At 35.4% G+C, this 16545-nt stretch overlaps 1 protein-coding gene across 2 annotated transcripts in view; it reads left to right on the forward strand.

Moving 5' to 3' along the window:
- The window catches only part of LOC100371971 (calcium/calmodulin-dependent protein kinase type II delta chain), a 115874-nt gene that overhangs the window by 50645 nt on the left and 48684 nt on the right, over positions 1-16545 (forward strand). For both annotated transcript variants that reach the window (XM_085493925.1, XM_002734650.4), the window contains exons 4-7: positions 10095-10149; positions 11188-11253; positions 12314-12386; positions 15879-15981. In XM_085493925.1, the coding sequence (XP_085350051.1) occupies positions 10095-10149; positions 11188-11253; positions 12314-12386; positions 15879-15981 (297 nt within the window). The remainder of the gene's footprint in view (positions 1-10094; positions 10150-11187; positions 11254-12313; positions 12387-15878; positions 15982-16545) is intronic.

Genomic DNA, 16545 nt, shown 5'->3' on the forward strand with positions numbered 1-16545 from the left:
CATTGACTAACAAACACCATATGATTTGAGGGATATGGATGCTGTCTATAGACTTAACTGGTTGTATGAGCCCTTAATCTAGACATTCAGACCAACAAATTTTAGCTATGTCACGCATATTGACATGTAACGTATTGTTTAGTACATATGCCCTTCTGTCTGGGCATTCAGGGAAACAAATCTTTGTAGTATGCTTTTCTTCAACACATTTTGGCCTCATCTATGTTTACAACCATTTGTCTATGGTACGAGCTGGGAAGTATATGTAATCGTCATCATACGTTTATTATTATGTGTTCATGCGATCAGGATAGCAAAAATGAAAAAAAAAAAAAAATTGGGGTCACCAGACAATGTTATAAGAGTCAGAAATGTCATGGGGAAAATGGTAAAAATAGGCATTTTTACACAAGTTACTATGGTGAGATTATTTCTTCATATCTCAAAATTTGCTTGTGAATATGAGATGAAAAGGTCAACTAATATTATCAATATGAATCCTAATATTGTGAAAACAAAATAGACATATAATTTAATGAGTTTCCATGGTGATATTAGTTTTCTATTATATACAATGGGAGGTTCTATTCTATTCTATAATGCAAAGTTTTAGTTCGGCCTGAACTGCATTAACCATATGATTTAGGATTATCATCGTCTTTTTTTTCTTTCACAATAAACGACTATCTTATCTGAATTTACTCGTTAACTCATTAAATTTGTGTTAATTATCATTTGAATACTCTATTGCTTGTACCTTAGTATGTGTCCACACAGTGGTGGGTTATGCTCACTAGTTTCATAAGTAAAATTAAGAATGTAAGAAAACAGTGTGTCATATGCAATAGAAGTTTTCTTCACTATATCAGACCATCCATAGCTATTCAAATATTCACACTCGCAGGAAATGTTGTACTTCATAGGCTTCAAATTAATTTCCTGTTCTAGCAGCTCAATGGGATTGATTCTGTTAATGGAACCGATGAATTAGCTTCAATCTCACACAACCACTGATTGCAATGTGGTAAATTTTGTTTTGATTTTTCAGTACTTCCTGTTAGATTTTATTCACTGATTTGCATCATTGATTGATTTATCAGAAAAATTGGCAAATACACATCTTTGCTGAGACAAAGGGGTTCAGCTTGATTTTAGGGGGGGAGATCCCCAGCATGCTTTTTTTTAAGCATTTACCTTTGTCACAGCAATGTTGATAGCAATATTTTGAATACAAATTAATGCCCAACTAAGGCGGCCATGATGTCACATTGGTATTGGCAGCCATTTTTTAGGTACAAATTAGTTCTCAACTAAGTGGGCTATGATGTCACATTGGTATTGGCAGCCATTTTTTAGGTACAAATTAGTTCTCAACTAAGTTGGCCAAGGCTTCATTGTCCAACTACCGTACATTTATGATATGTGCACATGTTGATTTTCTGTTCATTAGCTAAAGAAAAAACGATATCAAAAAATAGTACTATCAATCTCATGATAGTCTGTCCTTTCCAATAGATTTCCCACTCACTACAATTGATTATGTAACCAATAAATCAAACTTGACAAGCATCAGACGTAAAAGAAATATCAATTTGTGTTCATAACTTACATGTATGTAAAATGATACTGTGGAATACTTTATTTTCGCTGGAATTAATTTTTTATGAAAAGGCTGTTTGGGCGTTTTGTATGGAATTTATTTTCACTGATTTTTGATGAGTTTAATATGAAATATAGGAAAAAAAGTATATTCGCTGGATTTTATTTTCACGATATCATCCCTTCAGCGAAGATAGCGAAAATAAATTCCAAGCGAAAATAAAGTATTCTACAGTACACCAATATGTATTGTTTTGTTTGATTTTGAACCAATATTCCTGTTTTGAGACGTTAATAATTTTGGTTTTTCAGCGTGATAATCATTTTTATTAAAAAAAAAATAGGCAAAATACATGAATATATTTTTTTCAATTAAAAAAATATGAATGTGATATTTCATATTTGTTCATTTCATTCTCAGCTTTTAACCAGAGACACATTACACGTTCCCATTGCTAATAGACTGTAGTGCTGTACATTTTTTCTATTGGTTCCTTGCATCACGCAAAAAAAAAAATAGGAAGCCTGCCAATTTGTGATTAGATGACGCGAGTTTATTTTTGGAAAACTGCAGTAGTTCAAAAGTCTAAACTACGCACACATTTTTCGCTAGAATTGGAAACGTATATTTATTTCTGATGTGGCATGATGTACTGAATAATAGCCAATTTAAATATTGATCAATTTTATTCATGGTGTTGATAATATCGATATTAATACATATTCTATACTAATCTTAAATTAACATAAACATTTCAATCCAAGCATTCATGGTGAACTCTCACTAAACTTCTCAACTTTATGTGTGTAACCTGTATGTGTGTAACCTGACGATAATGAAATAAATAGTAATACTTTACTACTGAGTGATTGGTTGTCAGTCAGTGGAACTAAGAGCTGCTAACAATGATCAATATGCCATGGTGAGTGCTTAACCTTATCACCACCAGTTCTCTGTTTTCATCACAATTTCACAAAATAGTCCTGTTATAGTCTGCACTTTCCTTCAGAAGATTCATAAAAAAATAATTTGAAAATTTTTTGAGTAAAAACTGAAAATTGACTCAAATTTTGTCTCTTGGCTCTAAAATTAGGGTTCATTTCTAGAAATATTGAAGAGTATTATGTAAAAAATGCAGAAAAGGACAATTGGGCAAATTAAAATTTCTATAGTATCAGTACACTCAGTATCAGCAATTTTATCTGTATCTTGCACACTTTACTCTCGCTGATAGATAGTATTGATTAAAATCTATGAATTTATAATCATAATCATAATCATGATTATGATGATGATGATGTCATTGAATGTTATATCATTCAGGGAATATTGGGATGATGTCGTAGATTGTTGTGATGATTTCACCAATGATGATGTCATAGGATGTTGTGATGTCATAAAATGTTGTTGAAAAAAATGCATGGAATAATGTCTTTACTCGGTAGTTACATCAGGTTTTCTGTAATTATACCCTTGTAATATTCTCAAGTTGTATATTAAAAAAGATAAGTAAATTGCTTCCAATGTAGTTTTTGAAGAATGGCTTGTCATATAAATGCACCTACTCAAAGCAATTACATGTATTGAATGTGATGCTTGGCTGCTTTATAAGTGTCAATAACACATTAGCTATGACTAGTGTTACATTGCACTCAGTAGATAACTGGTATATAAAGGTCATTCAAGGGCTTTATACATGTTAAAAAGAGGGCTATAAATCACTGTTTTTTGTTGTTTTTTTCAAAATTTTTACAATCATTTAATAATCAGGTCACAAGTACCAGTAAATCAACTTTTGGTATTTATTACTCAAACTTTTTTTCTTTAGAGAAAAATACTTTATGAATCTATCGATGGTTCAAAAATTATTTTCGTAAAAACTAAATATTCAATATCTGAATGCCAAGCAAAAAATTTGAGATATATGTTTACCATAGCAACCAATGGTGATTTGCTTCCAAATCAACGGTATTGTGGATGTTTGATTCTTTTGGTGTGGAAAGTAGTTCCATGACATGTAAAATAAAACCACAAATCAGTCTCGGTGGTTGCCAACCACCTGAAGATGCATTTGAGTTACCATGGTGACCAATGGTGATTATTAAATCAAGGTTTGGAAGTTCTTATTGCAATTTTATCTTCCAGGAGGAAATTTGGTTTTAGTAAAAAAAAATCATTTGTTTTTTTCAAAATTTGGAAATATTGTTGTTTCATTGTTTTTAAACTTTTAAGTAAACTTTCGTCAATTTTCACCAATTTAACTTGTATTATTTTTTCAATTTTTTTTTAAATGGGAAATTTTTTCTGTTTGGTGCAAAGTAAAAATATATAAAAATGCCGAACAATTTAATTCACAATTGGTGGAAATAATTTTGATGATGAAAAATGTTTGTAATAGAAACTGTTTGATCTATGCTCTAGTATCTTCAGAATTTATAATGCTTTAACAGTTAAGCTTTGTTCATTTCATGTCAAAAATAAATACATTATATATGTACGTTAGAATAAACATTGTTTGAAAATTTGTTGCGAGTTGATCAATCAATTTCTGAATTGATTTTATGTCAATATTTAAAATACTTCCGTTGTGTATTTTCTTTTTAGAACATTTTTATATTCTGAATCTCGCACTGTCAATAGATGGACTCAGTTCTAAGTTAAACCTGTTGAGGCTGAAAGAAATCATCATTCTGTAGTCACAGATTCTTAAATTATTCTGGTTTGATGTCATTATCTTAAAATAAACAATCATCAATTGCGGATGTTTTCTTAATCAATTACTCAACATTTGTCTAAAAATATTTGAACTTTGTAAGAAAACAGCATATTGTGATTGATTATGTGGGTTGCGGTTAATTTGTGTGATTGATGACTGTCGTCTGCAATGACGTCATTCTTCGTTTTCCCTGTTAACCACAAATTTGTGAATTAGTTTTAAGCTTTACTTGATAATATTATTAACTTCTCATGTTTGAAATAATTACAACAAACAATGTTATATTACCTAGCTTTGTGATAAAATTGTTTTTCTTGGAAACAGAACTGATATCACTCAAGTAAAATCGGGGGGGGGGGGGGGTCTCCTTACATTAACAGATCACCAGAGCCTCTATGGATAGTCAAAATGAATGGGGGGGGGGGGGGCAGCATCAGTCGGCAGTATGCTAATATCCGTACAATGCTGTAAAATAAGTTTGGATTGTCAGTGTAATTTACAGTAATGCAATGTCTGTGCAATCGTATGTCTCATTTAAAGTGAGGATTTTTAATGTCAAAAAGGGAATTTATTCTAGTAATAAAAGCAAACTAAACTGTATTTGGCGGAAATATAACGAGTTTTAAAAATGTACAAAATGTTAAAACAAATGTGTATGTGGACACTAGAGGGCGCTGTTCGGGATCAATATACAATGAGATTGTAAATTTATATATTGTTGGTATGAAACATTTACAGTTATTCAATAATGTCCCCAATTTATATATAATTCTCCCTCATTGGTAGATAATACGCATCTGATTAATCACTAAGTTAATTAAAATTAATTGCAATTATATTCTTTATTTAAAAATTATATTCCAACTGGACTGACTCTGCATTAACTGTTTTGAGGTAATTTGTTTAATTCAATCAAACACTGTCGCCAGAGCTTAAAGTTTGTGGCTATTTTGAGTTCCAAACTTGACCACTAACATCACAGAATGTCATGAACACTCATTATAACCACAGAAACGTTTGATTAATGGAAACAGAACTGAGATTGTCTGTTCAATTCAAGACAACAAAGACGAGCAGTGTAGAATTGCTCTTGTATGACATTTGATCACTATTATGGTTTTTCATTTCTGTGAATTTAGATCATATTTATTTCAATATTTGAAGGCTTGCATTCAGCCTGTATTTTGATTGAAATTCTAGTAACATAGCTACCATTCATACTTCTGTATAAGTGAGAATTTCAGAGACCGAATTCTGATTGAAAAGGTTTGAATTGAAAAATGCCTCTTTGGTTCCCCAGGTTACTGTAAGTTGCAATCAAAAATGCTGAAATATAATCAATTAACTGATTGACAATTTAGTTGTTTTGTTCACCAAATAAAATATTTTATTCTCATTCTGATTTTCTCTTTGATGCCATTTCAAAAACTTATATTAAGCGCCAAACAGTAGAGCTTAAAAATTGATTTTATCGCATATCAAGTTATTTGAATTTAATTGGTGTTTGTAAAATATGATAATGTGCATGTACCAACACCATTTTCAAATCAAAGAATGTCATTGGCTCATATTTATTTAACAGAAACCCACAAATAATATACCAAGTGTTTTATTGCTGTGTGCCCTCTTGCTGTGAAATCCGGAAATGTTTTAATTAGCAGATTACAAATTGAAGTGTTGTCGTTTTACAGTTTTTAATTGAAACACACGAACAATTCATCATTATTTCATACTTCAGTATTCATGTCAAATGATGTAAATTAAGGCAGCGGAAAGTAATGATGAGAAATGATCAAGAAATAGACCATTTTCCATACACTGCGAGAATCACGCGTTATGCGTGAAATCGAACGTAAAAACAGGACAAACAAAGGTCATAGCGTCGTAGTGGCGTCAAACATCGCGTGGGATTCGACAAACGCGAAAGTATTTTGGGGACATTTCCATGCTTAATAATGTGCTGTCCACATTTGATGATAGGCAATTTCGATTAAGTAAGGGTATTCGGAAGCAATATTCCTCTGTCGAAGATCGGCTGGTCGGTGTGAGCTATGAAATAAGGAAATTTGAGTTCAAAATCAAATCGTTCGATTTTTGCGGCAGACGTTCGACGCGCGTCTTTCATGCATCTCGCGAGATCTCGTAATTGTACGGAAAATCACCTATTAAAAAATGTGCATGTTTGTTCTGAATTGCCAAACATAAAAAAAACATTAGTATATCATTTACATAAATGAGGTATCCTGTTTTGACAGATTGAACTGTGACTCCAAGACAGATAAAAATGTACATGTACTATATAATTACAATGGGTACATAAAAATATGCCATCCTGAGGCATTTGTTTAAATGTACATATCATGAAAATTATATCCCCACTGTTGTTACCTATGAAAATTGTTTACATCCTCGGTGCCACCCACCTGTCTATCTAGTGCCACCCACCTGTCTATCTAGTGCCACCCACCTGGCTATCTAGTGCCACCCACCTGCCTATCTAGTGCCACCCACCTGGCTATCTAGTGCCACCCACCTGGCTATCTAGTGCCACCCACCTGACTATCTAGTGCCACCCACCTGGCTATCTAGTGCTACCCACCTGGCTATCTAGTGCCACCCACCTGGCTATCTAGTGCCACCCACCTGGCTATCTAGTGCCACCCACCTGGCTATCTCGTGCCACCCACCTGGCTATCTAGTGCCACCCACCTGGCTATCTCGTGCCACCCACCTGGCTGTCTCGTGCCACCCACCTGGCTATCTCGTGCCACCCACCTGGCTATCTCGTGCCACCCACCTGGCTGTCTAGTGCCACCCACCTGGCTGTCTAGTGCCACCCACCTGGCTGTCTCGTGCCACCCACCTGGCTGTCTCGTGCCACCCACCTGGCTGTCTCGTGCCACCCACCTGGCTGTCTCGTGCCACCCACCTGGCTGTCTAGTGCCACCCACCTGGCTATCTAGTGCCACCCACCTGGCTGTCTCGTGCCACCTTCCTGGTTGTCTAGTGCAACCCACCCACCCGGCTGTCTAGTGTTACCCACCCAGCTATCCTGGCTGGGCTGCCACCTGCTGCCCACCTGGCTATGTGGCAGCCTGCCCCCACCTGCCACCCACCTGGCTATGCAGCAGCCTGCCCCCACCTGGCTATTGTCTGTCTCTGCCTACCCATGAGCCTTTGCATTTTTAGTGTCGTTATCATTGACTAGGACCCAACTCTTGCATTTGTGCAGGTGACAACCTCTCTGCTTTTGATAAATTATGCAAAGAGTTGTCCATAAAAATGATTTTTTAGCAATATTTTTAACAACTGGATTTCCTACCCCAAATTGTCATGTGACACTTGATTCATTATTATTGCTGATTATGGATGGAGGGTATTCTTAGTTTGGTAATTCCCTATGGAAATCCTGCACTGGTGGGACATGCAGATTACGTTTGTTGTTATGCTCAAGTAAGCATGAGGATTTTTTCAGTAAATACAAATGTATGATGATGTAAACTCCGCATTACCATGTTGTCTATCCTTTTCCGTGTAGCATGAATTGTAGACTTATCAGGGATGGTTGAAAATTCAACAGATCTGTCGTAGTTCAACAAATCTGTCCAACAGATCTTTTGTAGGTCAACGGTTCTGTCATACTGTAAAATACCTTATTTTTGCTATTTATGCGGAAGGGATGATTCAGTGAAAATAAAATCCAGCCATAATACATGTTTTTCTATATTTTACATCAAAAATCGGGGAAAATAAATTATGTACAAAACGCCCAACATTTTTTTCAGCAAAAATTGATTCCATCTAAAATAAAGTATTTTACAGTAGATCAACAGATCTGTCATAGGTTGATGTATTAATGCATTCTAATAATTCATTTTGTCGGAAAAAATAATTTGGCCTAGGAGTAATCCCCGTACTGGAAGCAAGATATACAGTATATTTTTCATAGTTCAAAAGGTTTCTAATCCAATTAGTTTGTTGGAAAGTTCTTACATATGTATCATTCATCATTCACTGTACAACTGAGAAAGGAAATAGCCACAGGCTGTCGTTCTGACTTTGTGTTATGTCAGGTACCGCTACAGGCAGAAAGAGACACTCAGCTAATCGTATTTGACACGATTACAAGATTATCCTAAAATTAGGTCTGATGTAATCATAGAACGTGGTACAGCGTGTGAACGAGATCAAACGAGGACAGCGTGCACAGACGATAAAGACGTTTTCAATCCCAACTGGGTTTATACTTTGCTGTGATTTTTGATGACTTGTTCTGTATTCCAACGAAGTTTATTGCCTGTACAAAGCCCTTGAGAAATTATTTCCATGCCACAGCTGTTATTAATGTGTCCGTCGATATTTTACTTTTTGTTTACCTGAATCTAACGTCTTCAGATATGCTTAGCGACAGCTATTCATGAAGTTTGATTTGCTTCAAAGTTACATCTACTAAGAGTCAAATTCCAAATTCACAGACCTCCTTGGTATCTGTCTTCAATTCATAAAAACTAGGCCGTACATCAACCCTGTTTAACACTGCCACAGAAGCCAAACTTTGCAATGCAAGATGTAGAATTAACAGTATGCCCGTCGACTGGCAAATGTACATGTGCATAATGAAACATACGGTAATACACAGACCCTGTAGGCATAGCAACGGAGATGATGATCTTTTAGTTGCTGATGACGTCCTGTGCCATTTTAGTTGTTGGGAAACTATTCATTTAAAGGTATTTTTATCTGTGCGAAACAAACAATTTAATTCTCTGGCCTTATTTATATTGGCAGCCACCTGGCATTCCGATTATCGATGCTTGCCTTCATAATTGATAATTTACTAATAATAATTATTTGCGATTCTTTGTACCAACTCTGAGACAAGTTAACAATCAGTCAACGTTCTGGTGAATGCCTGGTAATTAGTTTGACTTGAATTGGAGAGATTGAGTGGTGTCGTAATTCACTATTACGAAGAAAACCCTTTCTCCTGAACAGAGACTTGATAGAAAACTGACAGTCTATTGAAGTGCATGAATCCTGTCTCATTATCTTTTTATCTTGTATAATTTCATCAGATTTATTGATATTTAATAATCCATGATTGCATTAATAATTCATGATTTGCCATCATGACTTCATGAATATATTATGTGAAAATGAGAACAACAATATGTTTGTCTAGTCTAGTGGATTTTATCAAGCTCAAATTTATTTTGCGGAAATTCTTCAATGTTTTCTAACAATTGAATATTCAAAAATAGTTGTCGATTGTATTTTACTCGACATATTCCAACAAGATAACAATCATGAAGGATGCTGACTGTAATTTTTTAGTTTAATTTATTCAATATGTTCATCACACACATATCGCATACATATATAAACAATAATTTGAAATACAAAACAGTGCATTAGTTATGGTCTTACCAAAGAAAGTTCACAAATGGTGCATTGAAACTTATTTTCTACATATTTTAACAAATCAAAATTAAATATAATTAATTATATTTTTCTCAAAATATTCCATCATATCAACATTAGACGATTGATTTTGTCTAAAATTGACTGTATTTTCCCCAACATAATCCAATACATTAGTTGTCTCCTAGCAACGCATCATTTATTGACATGTTATTCATGCTCACAGGTGGTATTTTGACAGATCAGACGCCATGTATACGTTTCATATATGAGTAGATCAGCAAATTTATTGGGCATTGAATGTTCTGAAATGATCAATTATTTATTTGTTTGTTTGTTTGTTTGTTTCAACTTCAGTTCGACTACATGATAGTATTGCTGAGGAAGGATTCCACTACTTAGTCTTTGATCTGTAAGTATATCCAACTTTATGAGTTTATAACTTTGTTTAATTGAGAAAAAATTTCACCAATTTTTTTCATCAACAGTTAAAAAAAAAATTGACCATAGTTATGATTAACTGTACAATCTTGAGTCAGTGACTTGTCATCTTGGCTTGTATCCTCTGAACCAATATGACACTTCAGTGAGGCCAGAGATTTTTTAATGACACAAATAGTTTCATGTGTGCTCATTAAGTGGTCCGTCGTTGACTCAACAGAAAATCGTACATTGATATAGTAATCTTCAAAAACAACTTACTATAGTTGCATAATTTGGTAATTATAGATTTCACATTTTATAAAAAAAATAAGTGTGAAAATGAAGAAAGTAAAGTATCATATCTATCTAGTGTTTATGCATTCAGAATTTCACTCTTGCCAGATTCAATCTTTATTAGTCTCCGTTCAGAGACTGGATTCAAAATGGCCTACTGGTGGCCATTTTTTTTTAATTGGTGCTGTTCCAGAGCAAGATGACTGAAAGTCAATCAAATCATGTCAAAAAAATCATCATATTGAAGCATCAGTTTCTGGGTCCATGTCTCCAAGTTGTTTATGTTCAAAGTGTATTACTATATACAAAACTATATAGCTTAAATTTTATAACTAATGGGGACTGTGACATGCATGGCTTGTTTTTTATTGACTAAATGTACCTCTTTCCCCAGCAGTTACCAAGGTGACCCAACTTGATTTATGAAATTGCATTGTGACCTACGAACCCTACAAAATCAGTTCTGTTTAGAGGGTACACTTACGAAAAGTAATATAGGTTTATTTAAGTTTCATGTGTCTGATGATATTTGGGAGTATTTATCGTTATGTTATTAAAATTTAAAAAAGTGTCACTCACATACATTATTGGTACATATCTCTTCTGGGACTTCCTTTTTCGTCATTTGAATATTGTTGATTTTAATATTCTCATTTCCTCTTAGGGAAGCTCACAAAAGTGGACTGAACTGAATTTAATAATTATCGTTTTTTTTTTTTTTTTTATTTTGCAGGGTAACCGGAGGTGAGCTATTTGAAGACATAGTAGCCAGGGAGTACTATAGTGAAGCAGACGCTAGGTTAGTATTTACATGTCTATCTATGTGTATAATCACTAATTCTACTGACCTAAGGGGTCATATCAGAGTGCCAATATCTCAAACCTAAGGGGTCACAAGCATTGTTACAAAGTTTCTCTGATCTAAGGGACATAATACATTTCAACATAAGGCACCCTAACCATGTACCAATAGTAACAGCTAGGGACTGACTTACAACAATTATCTAACAGTTAAGGGGTCATGGTATTTTTGAAGTATGGTATTTCAAAGCTTAAATAAGTACACTGTTGGTCCCAATTCCTTCCTAGTTGCGTTAACAGACAACAACCCAGCACGTTTCGCAACCAGTGAATTTCTGTCACATCACTGGGTTTTTTTTTCAATCAAATGTTGTACAAGCAACTGATTTCCTAGTCTATGGCAATATTTGTGGTTATACAATATTATTGCATGCTGTTTTACTGTATCACGTGCATGTCAAATGGTTGTCATGGTGATTTATACCCCACTGCATCTCGCTACCGAATGATTATACAATGTATTCCATGAAAATTAAATTGTGTTTTGATGAGGATCAATCTTGAGCGTGACCAGCAACACTGATGCTGAATCTATCAAACTTGTTTAAGTGACAGAATATGTAATCTTTTTTGGGTCAGATAAACAAAATATTTTTGGTAACCACATGTGTCGCAGCTTTTTTGTGCATGAATTTTAGTAAATATGTAAGTAAATCTCAAACAAATCACAAATTCGGTGACAGTTTTAAAATAAAATAAGAACCTGTCTGCATACATTGATTTTAGAAAACAATTTTGACCAAGATTTTTTTTTATTTTGCCCTTAGCAATTAAAGAATTGAAATGGCTTCAACATGCTCAGAAAATAAGTTGATTCTTGTTTTTACTACTTGTATATCAAGGATTTGATGTTTATTTCCCATCCACTGTGTCTCCTGGTTTCCTGAAACATTCTTTTTCCTCATCCTGGTATCCTTCCCAAGCTCGCTCGCCACGTGGTGATGTAACGTGCTTTTTGTGTCGTTTTGATCTTGTGTTCATGTTTGCTTGTCTTGCAGTCACTGTATTCAGCAGATCCTTGAATCCGTGGACCATTGCCATAAAAACGGGGTTGTTCATCGTGATTTAAAGGTGGGTGTTTTTTAGATGTTATTTTTTAGCATCAGTTTTCTCTTGCTTGTAGCAGTCACTGCATTCAGCAGATACTTGAGGCAGTAGAATACATCCATAAAAGCTGTGTCATTCATCGAGACTTGAAGGTAAGGGGGTTACTTTACGCTTTTACAGTGATAAATATCAGAAATTTCAGTTGACAAACAAGCTGCTCTCCGATTGGTCTAACTGTTACGTGTTAGAGTTAGGTAGCCAATCAGGTACAATCTTTTAAATATCTGAGATTGGAATTTTTAGCTCCGCTGTCGACTTTGTCGAGCGGAGCTTATCATATGAGTGATTGTCCGGCGGCGTCCGTCGTCTTGTGTCAATGTTTTACTTTTTTGACTTCTTGAAAACTACAAGCCTGAATGCTTTGATACTTGGTGTATATGTACCTTGGGTAGACCTCTCTTAGATTTGTTCATTTTGTAATGATATCTTTAATTCTCTAATTTTGGTGAATATTTTTGTAATTTTTAGTAAAAAGTGATATTTTCGACTTCTTGTTAAAAACCGCAAGTCCAATTGCTTTGATATTACATATATAGGTACTACATGTGGAACTCTCTCAGATTTGTTCATTTTGTAATGATATTTTTAGTTCTCTAATTTTGGTGAATATTTTTGTCATTTTTAGTAAAAAGTGATATTTTCGACTTCTTGTTAAAAACCGCAAGTTCAATTGCTTTGATAGTACATATATAGGTACTACATGTGGACCTCTCTCAGATTTGTTCATTTTGTAATGATATCTTCAATTCTCTAATTTTGGTAAATATTTTTGTCATTTTTGGTAAAAAGTGAGATTTTCGACTTCTTGTTAAAAACTGCAAGTCTGATTGCTTTTATATTACATATATAGGTACTACATGTGGAACTCTCTCAGATTTGTTCATTTTGTAATGATATTTTTTGTTCTCTAATTTTGGTGAATATTTTTGTCATTTTTAGTAAAAAGTGATATTTTCGACTTCTTGTTAAAAACCGCAAGTTCAATTGCTTTGATAGTACATATATAGGTACTACATGTGGACCTCTCTCAGATTTGTTCATTTTGTAATGATATCTTCAATTCTCTAATTTTGGTAAATATTTTTGTCATTTTTGGTAAAAAGTGAGATTTTCGACTTCTTGTTAAAAACTGCAAGTCTGATTGCTTTTATATTACATATATAGGTATTACATGTGGACCTTGTTAATTTCGTGGTGATATCTTCAATTACTTAATTTTGATGATTATTTTTGTCATTTTTGGTGAAAAGTGATATTTTTGAATTCTTGTTGAAAACAGCAAGGTCCTTTGCTTTGATACTATACATATTGTTCATTTTCTAATGATATCTTCAGTTCTTTAATTGAAATGTGCATTGCTAACAGCGGAGCTATCTCAGCCGACAGGCTGCTTGTTTACTTTTAAATATACTGAAACTGATGTATTATTTTTAGTTTGTAACATTAATATCTTGAATTTTTTATTGGTTTTTGCTATAACACTTCTTCTGTTGATATGGAAATAAAAACAAAACAACTATTTAAAATCATAGTTTCAGTTTAATTTTTGCTTTCTTTTTTGAGTGTTTAAGTAAACATGAAAACTCAAACACCCTTCCACACAAACAAATTATAATGAAATAACTGTCAGAACTTCCTTTTTTGAATACCTACATGTAGATGGTTGCTTTTATGTTAACAATAATAATTTCTGTGATTATAAGAAAATGTCTCTGATTGGACAGTCATAGAAGTCTATTTATTAAACTGCCCAATCAATTTTTGTCATATTTGATATTTTGGAAAAGTTATGGTATTTAAATAATAGTCAGATGATTTTAATTTCTTTACTTCCTGGTGTAAAACCTCAATAATCCTAGCACCTGAGGAAATCTTAGCGGGTGTTGTACCACCTGGGGTAAGCTAGACCAGGGTGTTGTACCACCTGCGGTAAGCTAGACCAGGATCTGCTACCACCTGGGTAAGCCAGACCAGGGTGTTGTACCACTCGGGGTAAGCTAGACCAGGGTATGGTACCAACCGGGTAACCTAGACCAGGGTATGGTACCAACCGGCTAAGCTAGACCAGGGTATGGTACCAACTGGGTAAGCTAGACCAGGGTATGGTACCAACTGGGCAAGCTAGACCAGGGTATGGTACCAACTGGGCAAGCTAGACCAGGGCATTTTACCAACGAGGTAAGCTAGACCAGGCCATTTTACCAACCGGGTAAGCTAGACCAGGGTGCTGTACCAACCGGGTAAGCCAGACCAGGGCATTGTACCACCTGGGGTAAGCTAGACCAGGGCATTGTACCACCTGGGGTAAGCTAGACCAGGGTGCTGTACCACCTGGGGTAAGCTAGACCAGGGCATGGTATCACCTGGGGTAAGCTAGACCAGGGCATGGTATCACCTGGGGTAAGCTAGACCAGGGCATGGTATCACCTGGGGTAAGCTAGACCAGGGCATTGTATCACCTGGGGTAAGCTAGACTAGGGTGCTGTACCACCTGGGGTAAGCTAGACCAGGGTGCTGTACCACCTTGGGTAAGCTAGACCAGGGCATTGTACCACCTGGGGTAAGCTAGACCAGGGTGCTGTACCACCTGGGGTAAGCTAGACTAGGGTGCTGTACTACCTGGGGTAAGCTAGACCAGGGCATTGTACCACCTGGGGTAAGCTAGACCAGGACATTGTACCACCTGGGGTAAGCTAGACCAGGGCATTGTACTACCTGGGGTAAGCTAGACCAGGGTGCTGTACCACCTGGGGTAAGCTAGACCAGGGTGCTGTACCACCTGGGGTAAGCTAGACCAGGGCATTGTACCACCTGGGGTAAGCTAGACCAGGGCATTGTACCACCTGGGGTAAGCTAGACCAGGGCATTGTACCACCTGGGGTAAGCTAGACCAGGGCATTGTACCACTGGGATAAGCTAGACCAGGGTGCTATACCACCTGGATTAAGCTAGACAAGTCTACCATCTGTGATTGGGATGGGCTAGATCTATGGAATGTGATTGGGTTTTTGATCCGAGTAATAAATAAATAAATACATTATATAGTTGATAATAAAACTAAGCTTACATTGTGATGATTGATGTTTGTTGATTGACTGAAATCAGGTGACATGTTAAATGATACTTGACCTTTAGTAATTGGTGATTTACAGCTTTTCAGCTAGTCCTATAGCCGGATCAAGTAAAATCACCATTCAGACAACTGAATTACTGTAAAATCTGTACTATAAAATGCCACTACTATTAATATAATACAATACAACAGAGGGGATGCAGCTTCTATTAAAGCATCTGCACATATGAAAAATGATCAATTTTCAGTGATGCAGCTACTAATAGAGATTTAACAGTAGTTGCTTACTTTCCCTAACAAACTATAGTAAATAAATAAACAACATAATGTCAAGTCCTGATAAACATCTCATTTTATTTCCTAATACTTTTGTTTCTTCTCAGCCTGAAAACCTTCTGCTCGCGAGTAAAGCCAAGGGTGCGGCCGTAAAACTTGCCGATTTTGGACTTGCTATAGAAGTCCAAGGAGAACAGCAAGCCTGGTTTGGTGAGTGTGTGTTTTAATGTCTACTTTCTTGTTTACCAACAATGGATTTAATAACATTAGACACTAATGGCAGCAGAGTTCTAAAAAGCGAAAGACATAAGTCTATTTTTTGCCCATCAAATATTGTTCCATTCTTTTGTGTCAAAGCAACCAAATTCCATGGTTCCACACAATGAAGGGAGAGAACGGAAGAAAATGGAACATTTTTTGAGGGGGGGGGGGTAGTCTTTCGGCTCTCTCGCTCTCAACAATTAAGATTTGAGTCTGTTTTTATTACTAGTACTCTTGAACATGGTCCATATTTACAGAGAATTTAATTACCATCCAATGATGCAGTCACAATAGATGATTTTCCGTACAATGAGAGAAAATGCTGAACAGTTGAGAGTTAATTTTGCGTCTTTCATGCATCTCGCGAGATGCATGAAAGACGCGCGTGGAACGTCTGCCACAAAAATCGAACGATTTGATTTTAAACTAGAATTTCTTTATTTCGTAGCTTACATTGACCGGCTGATCTTCGAGAGAGGAATATTGCTTCCGAATACCCTTACTTAATCGAAA

Source organism: Saccoglossus kowalevskii, chromosome 19 (genome assembly GCF_978046115.1).
Source record: "Saccoglossus kowalevskii chromosome 19, keSacKowa6.1, whole genome shotgun sequence".
In the NCBI taxonomy this organism is placed as follows: domain Eukaryota; kingdom Metazoa; phylum Hemichordata; class Enteropneusta; family Harrimaniidae; genus Saccoglossus; species Saccoglossus kowalevskii.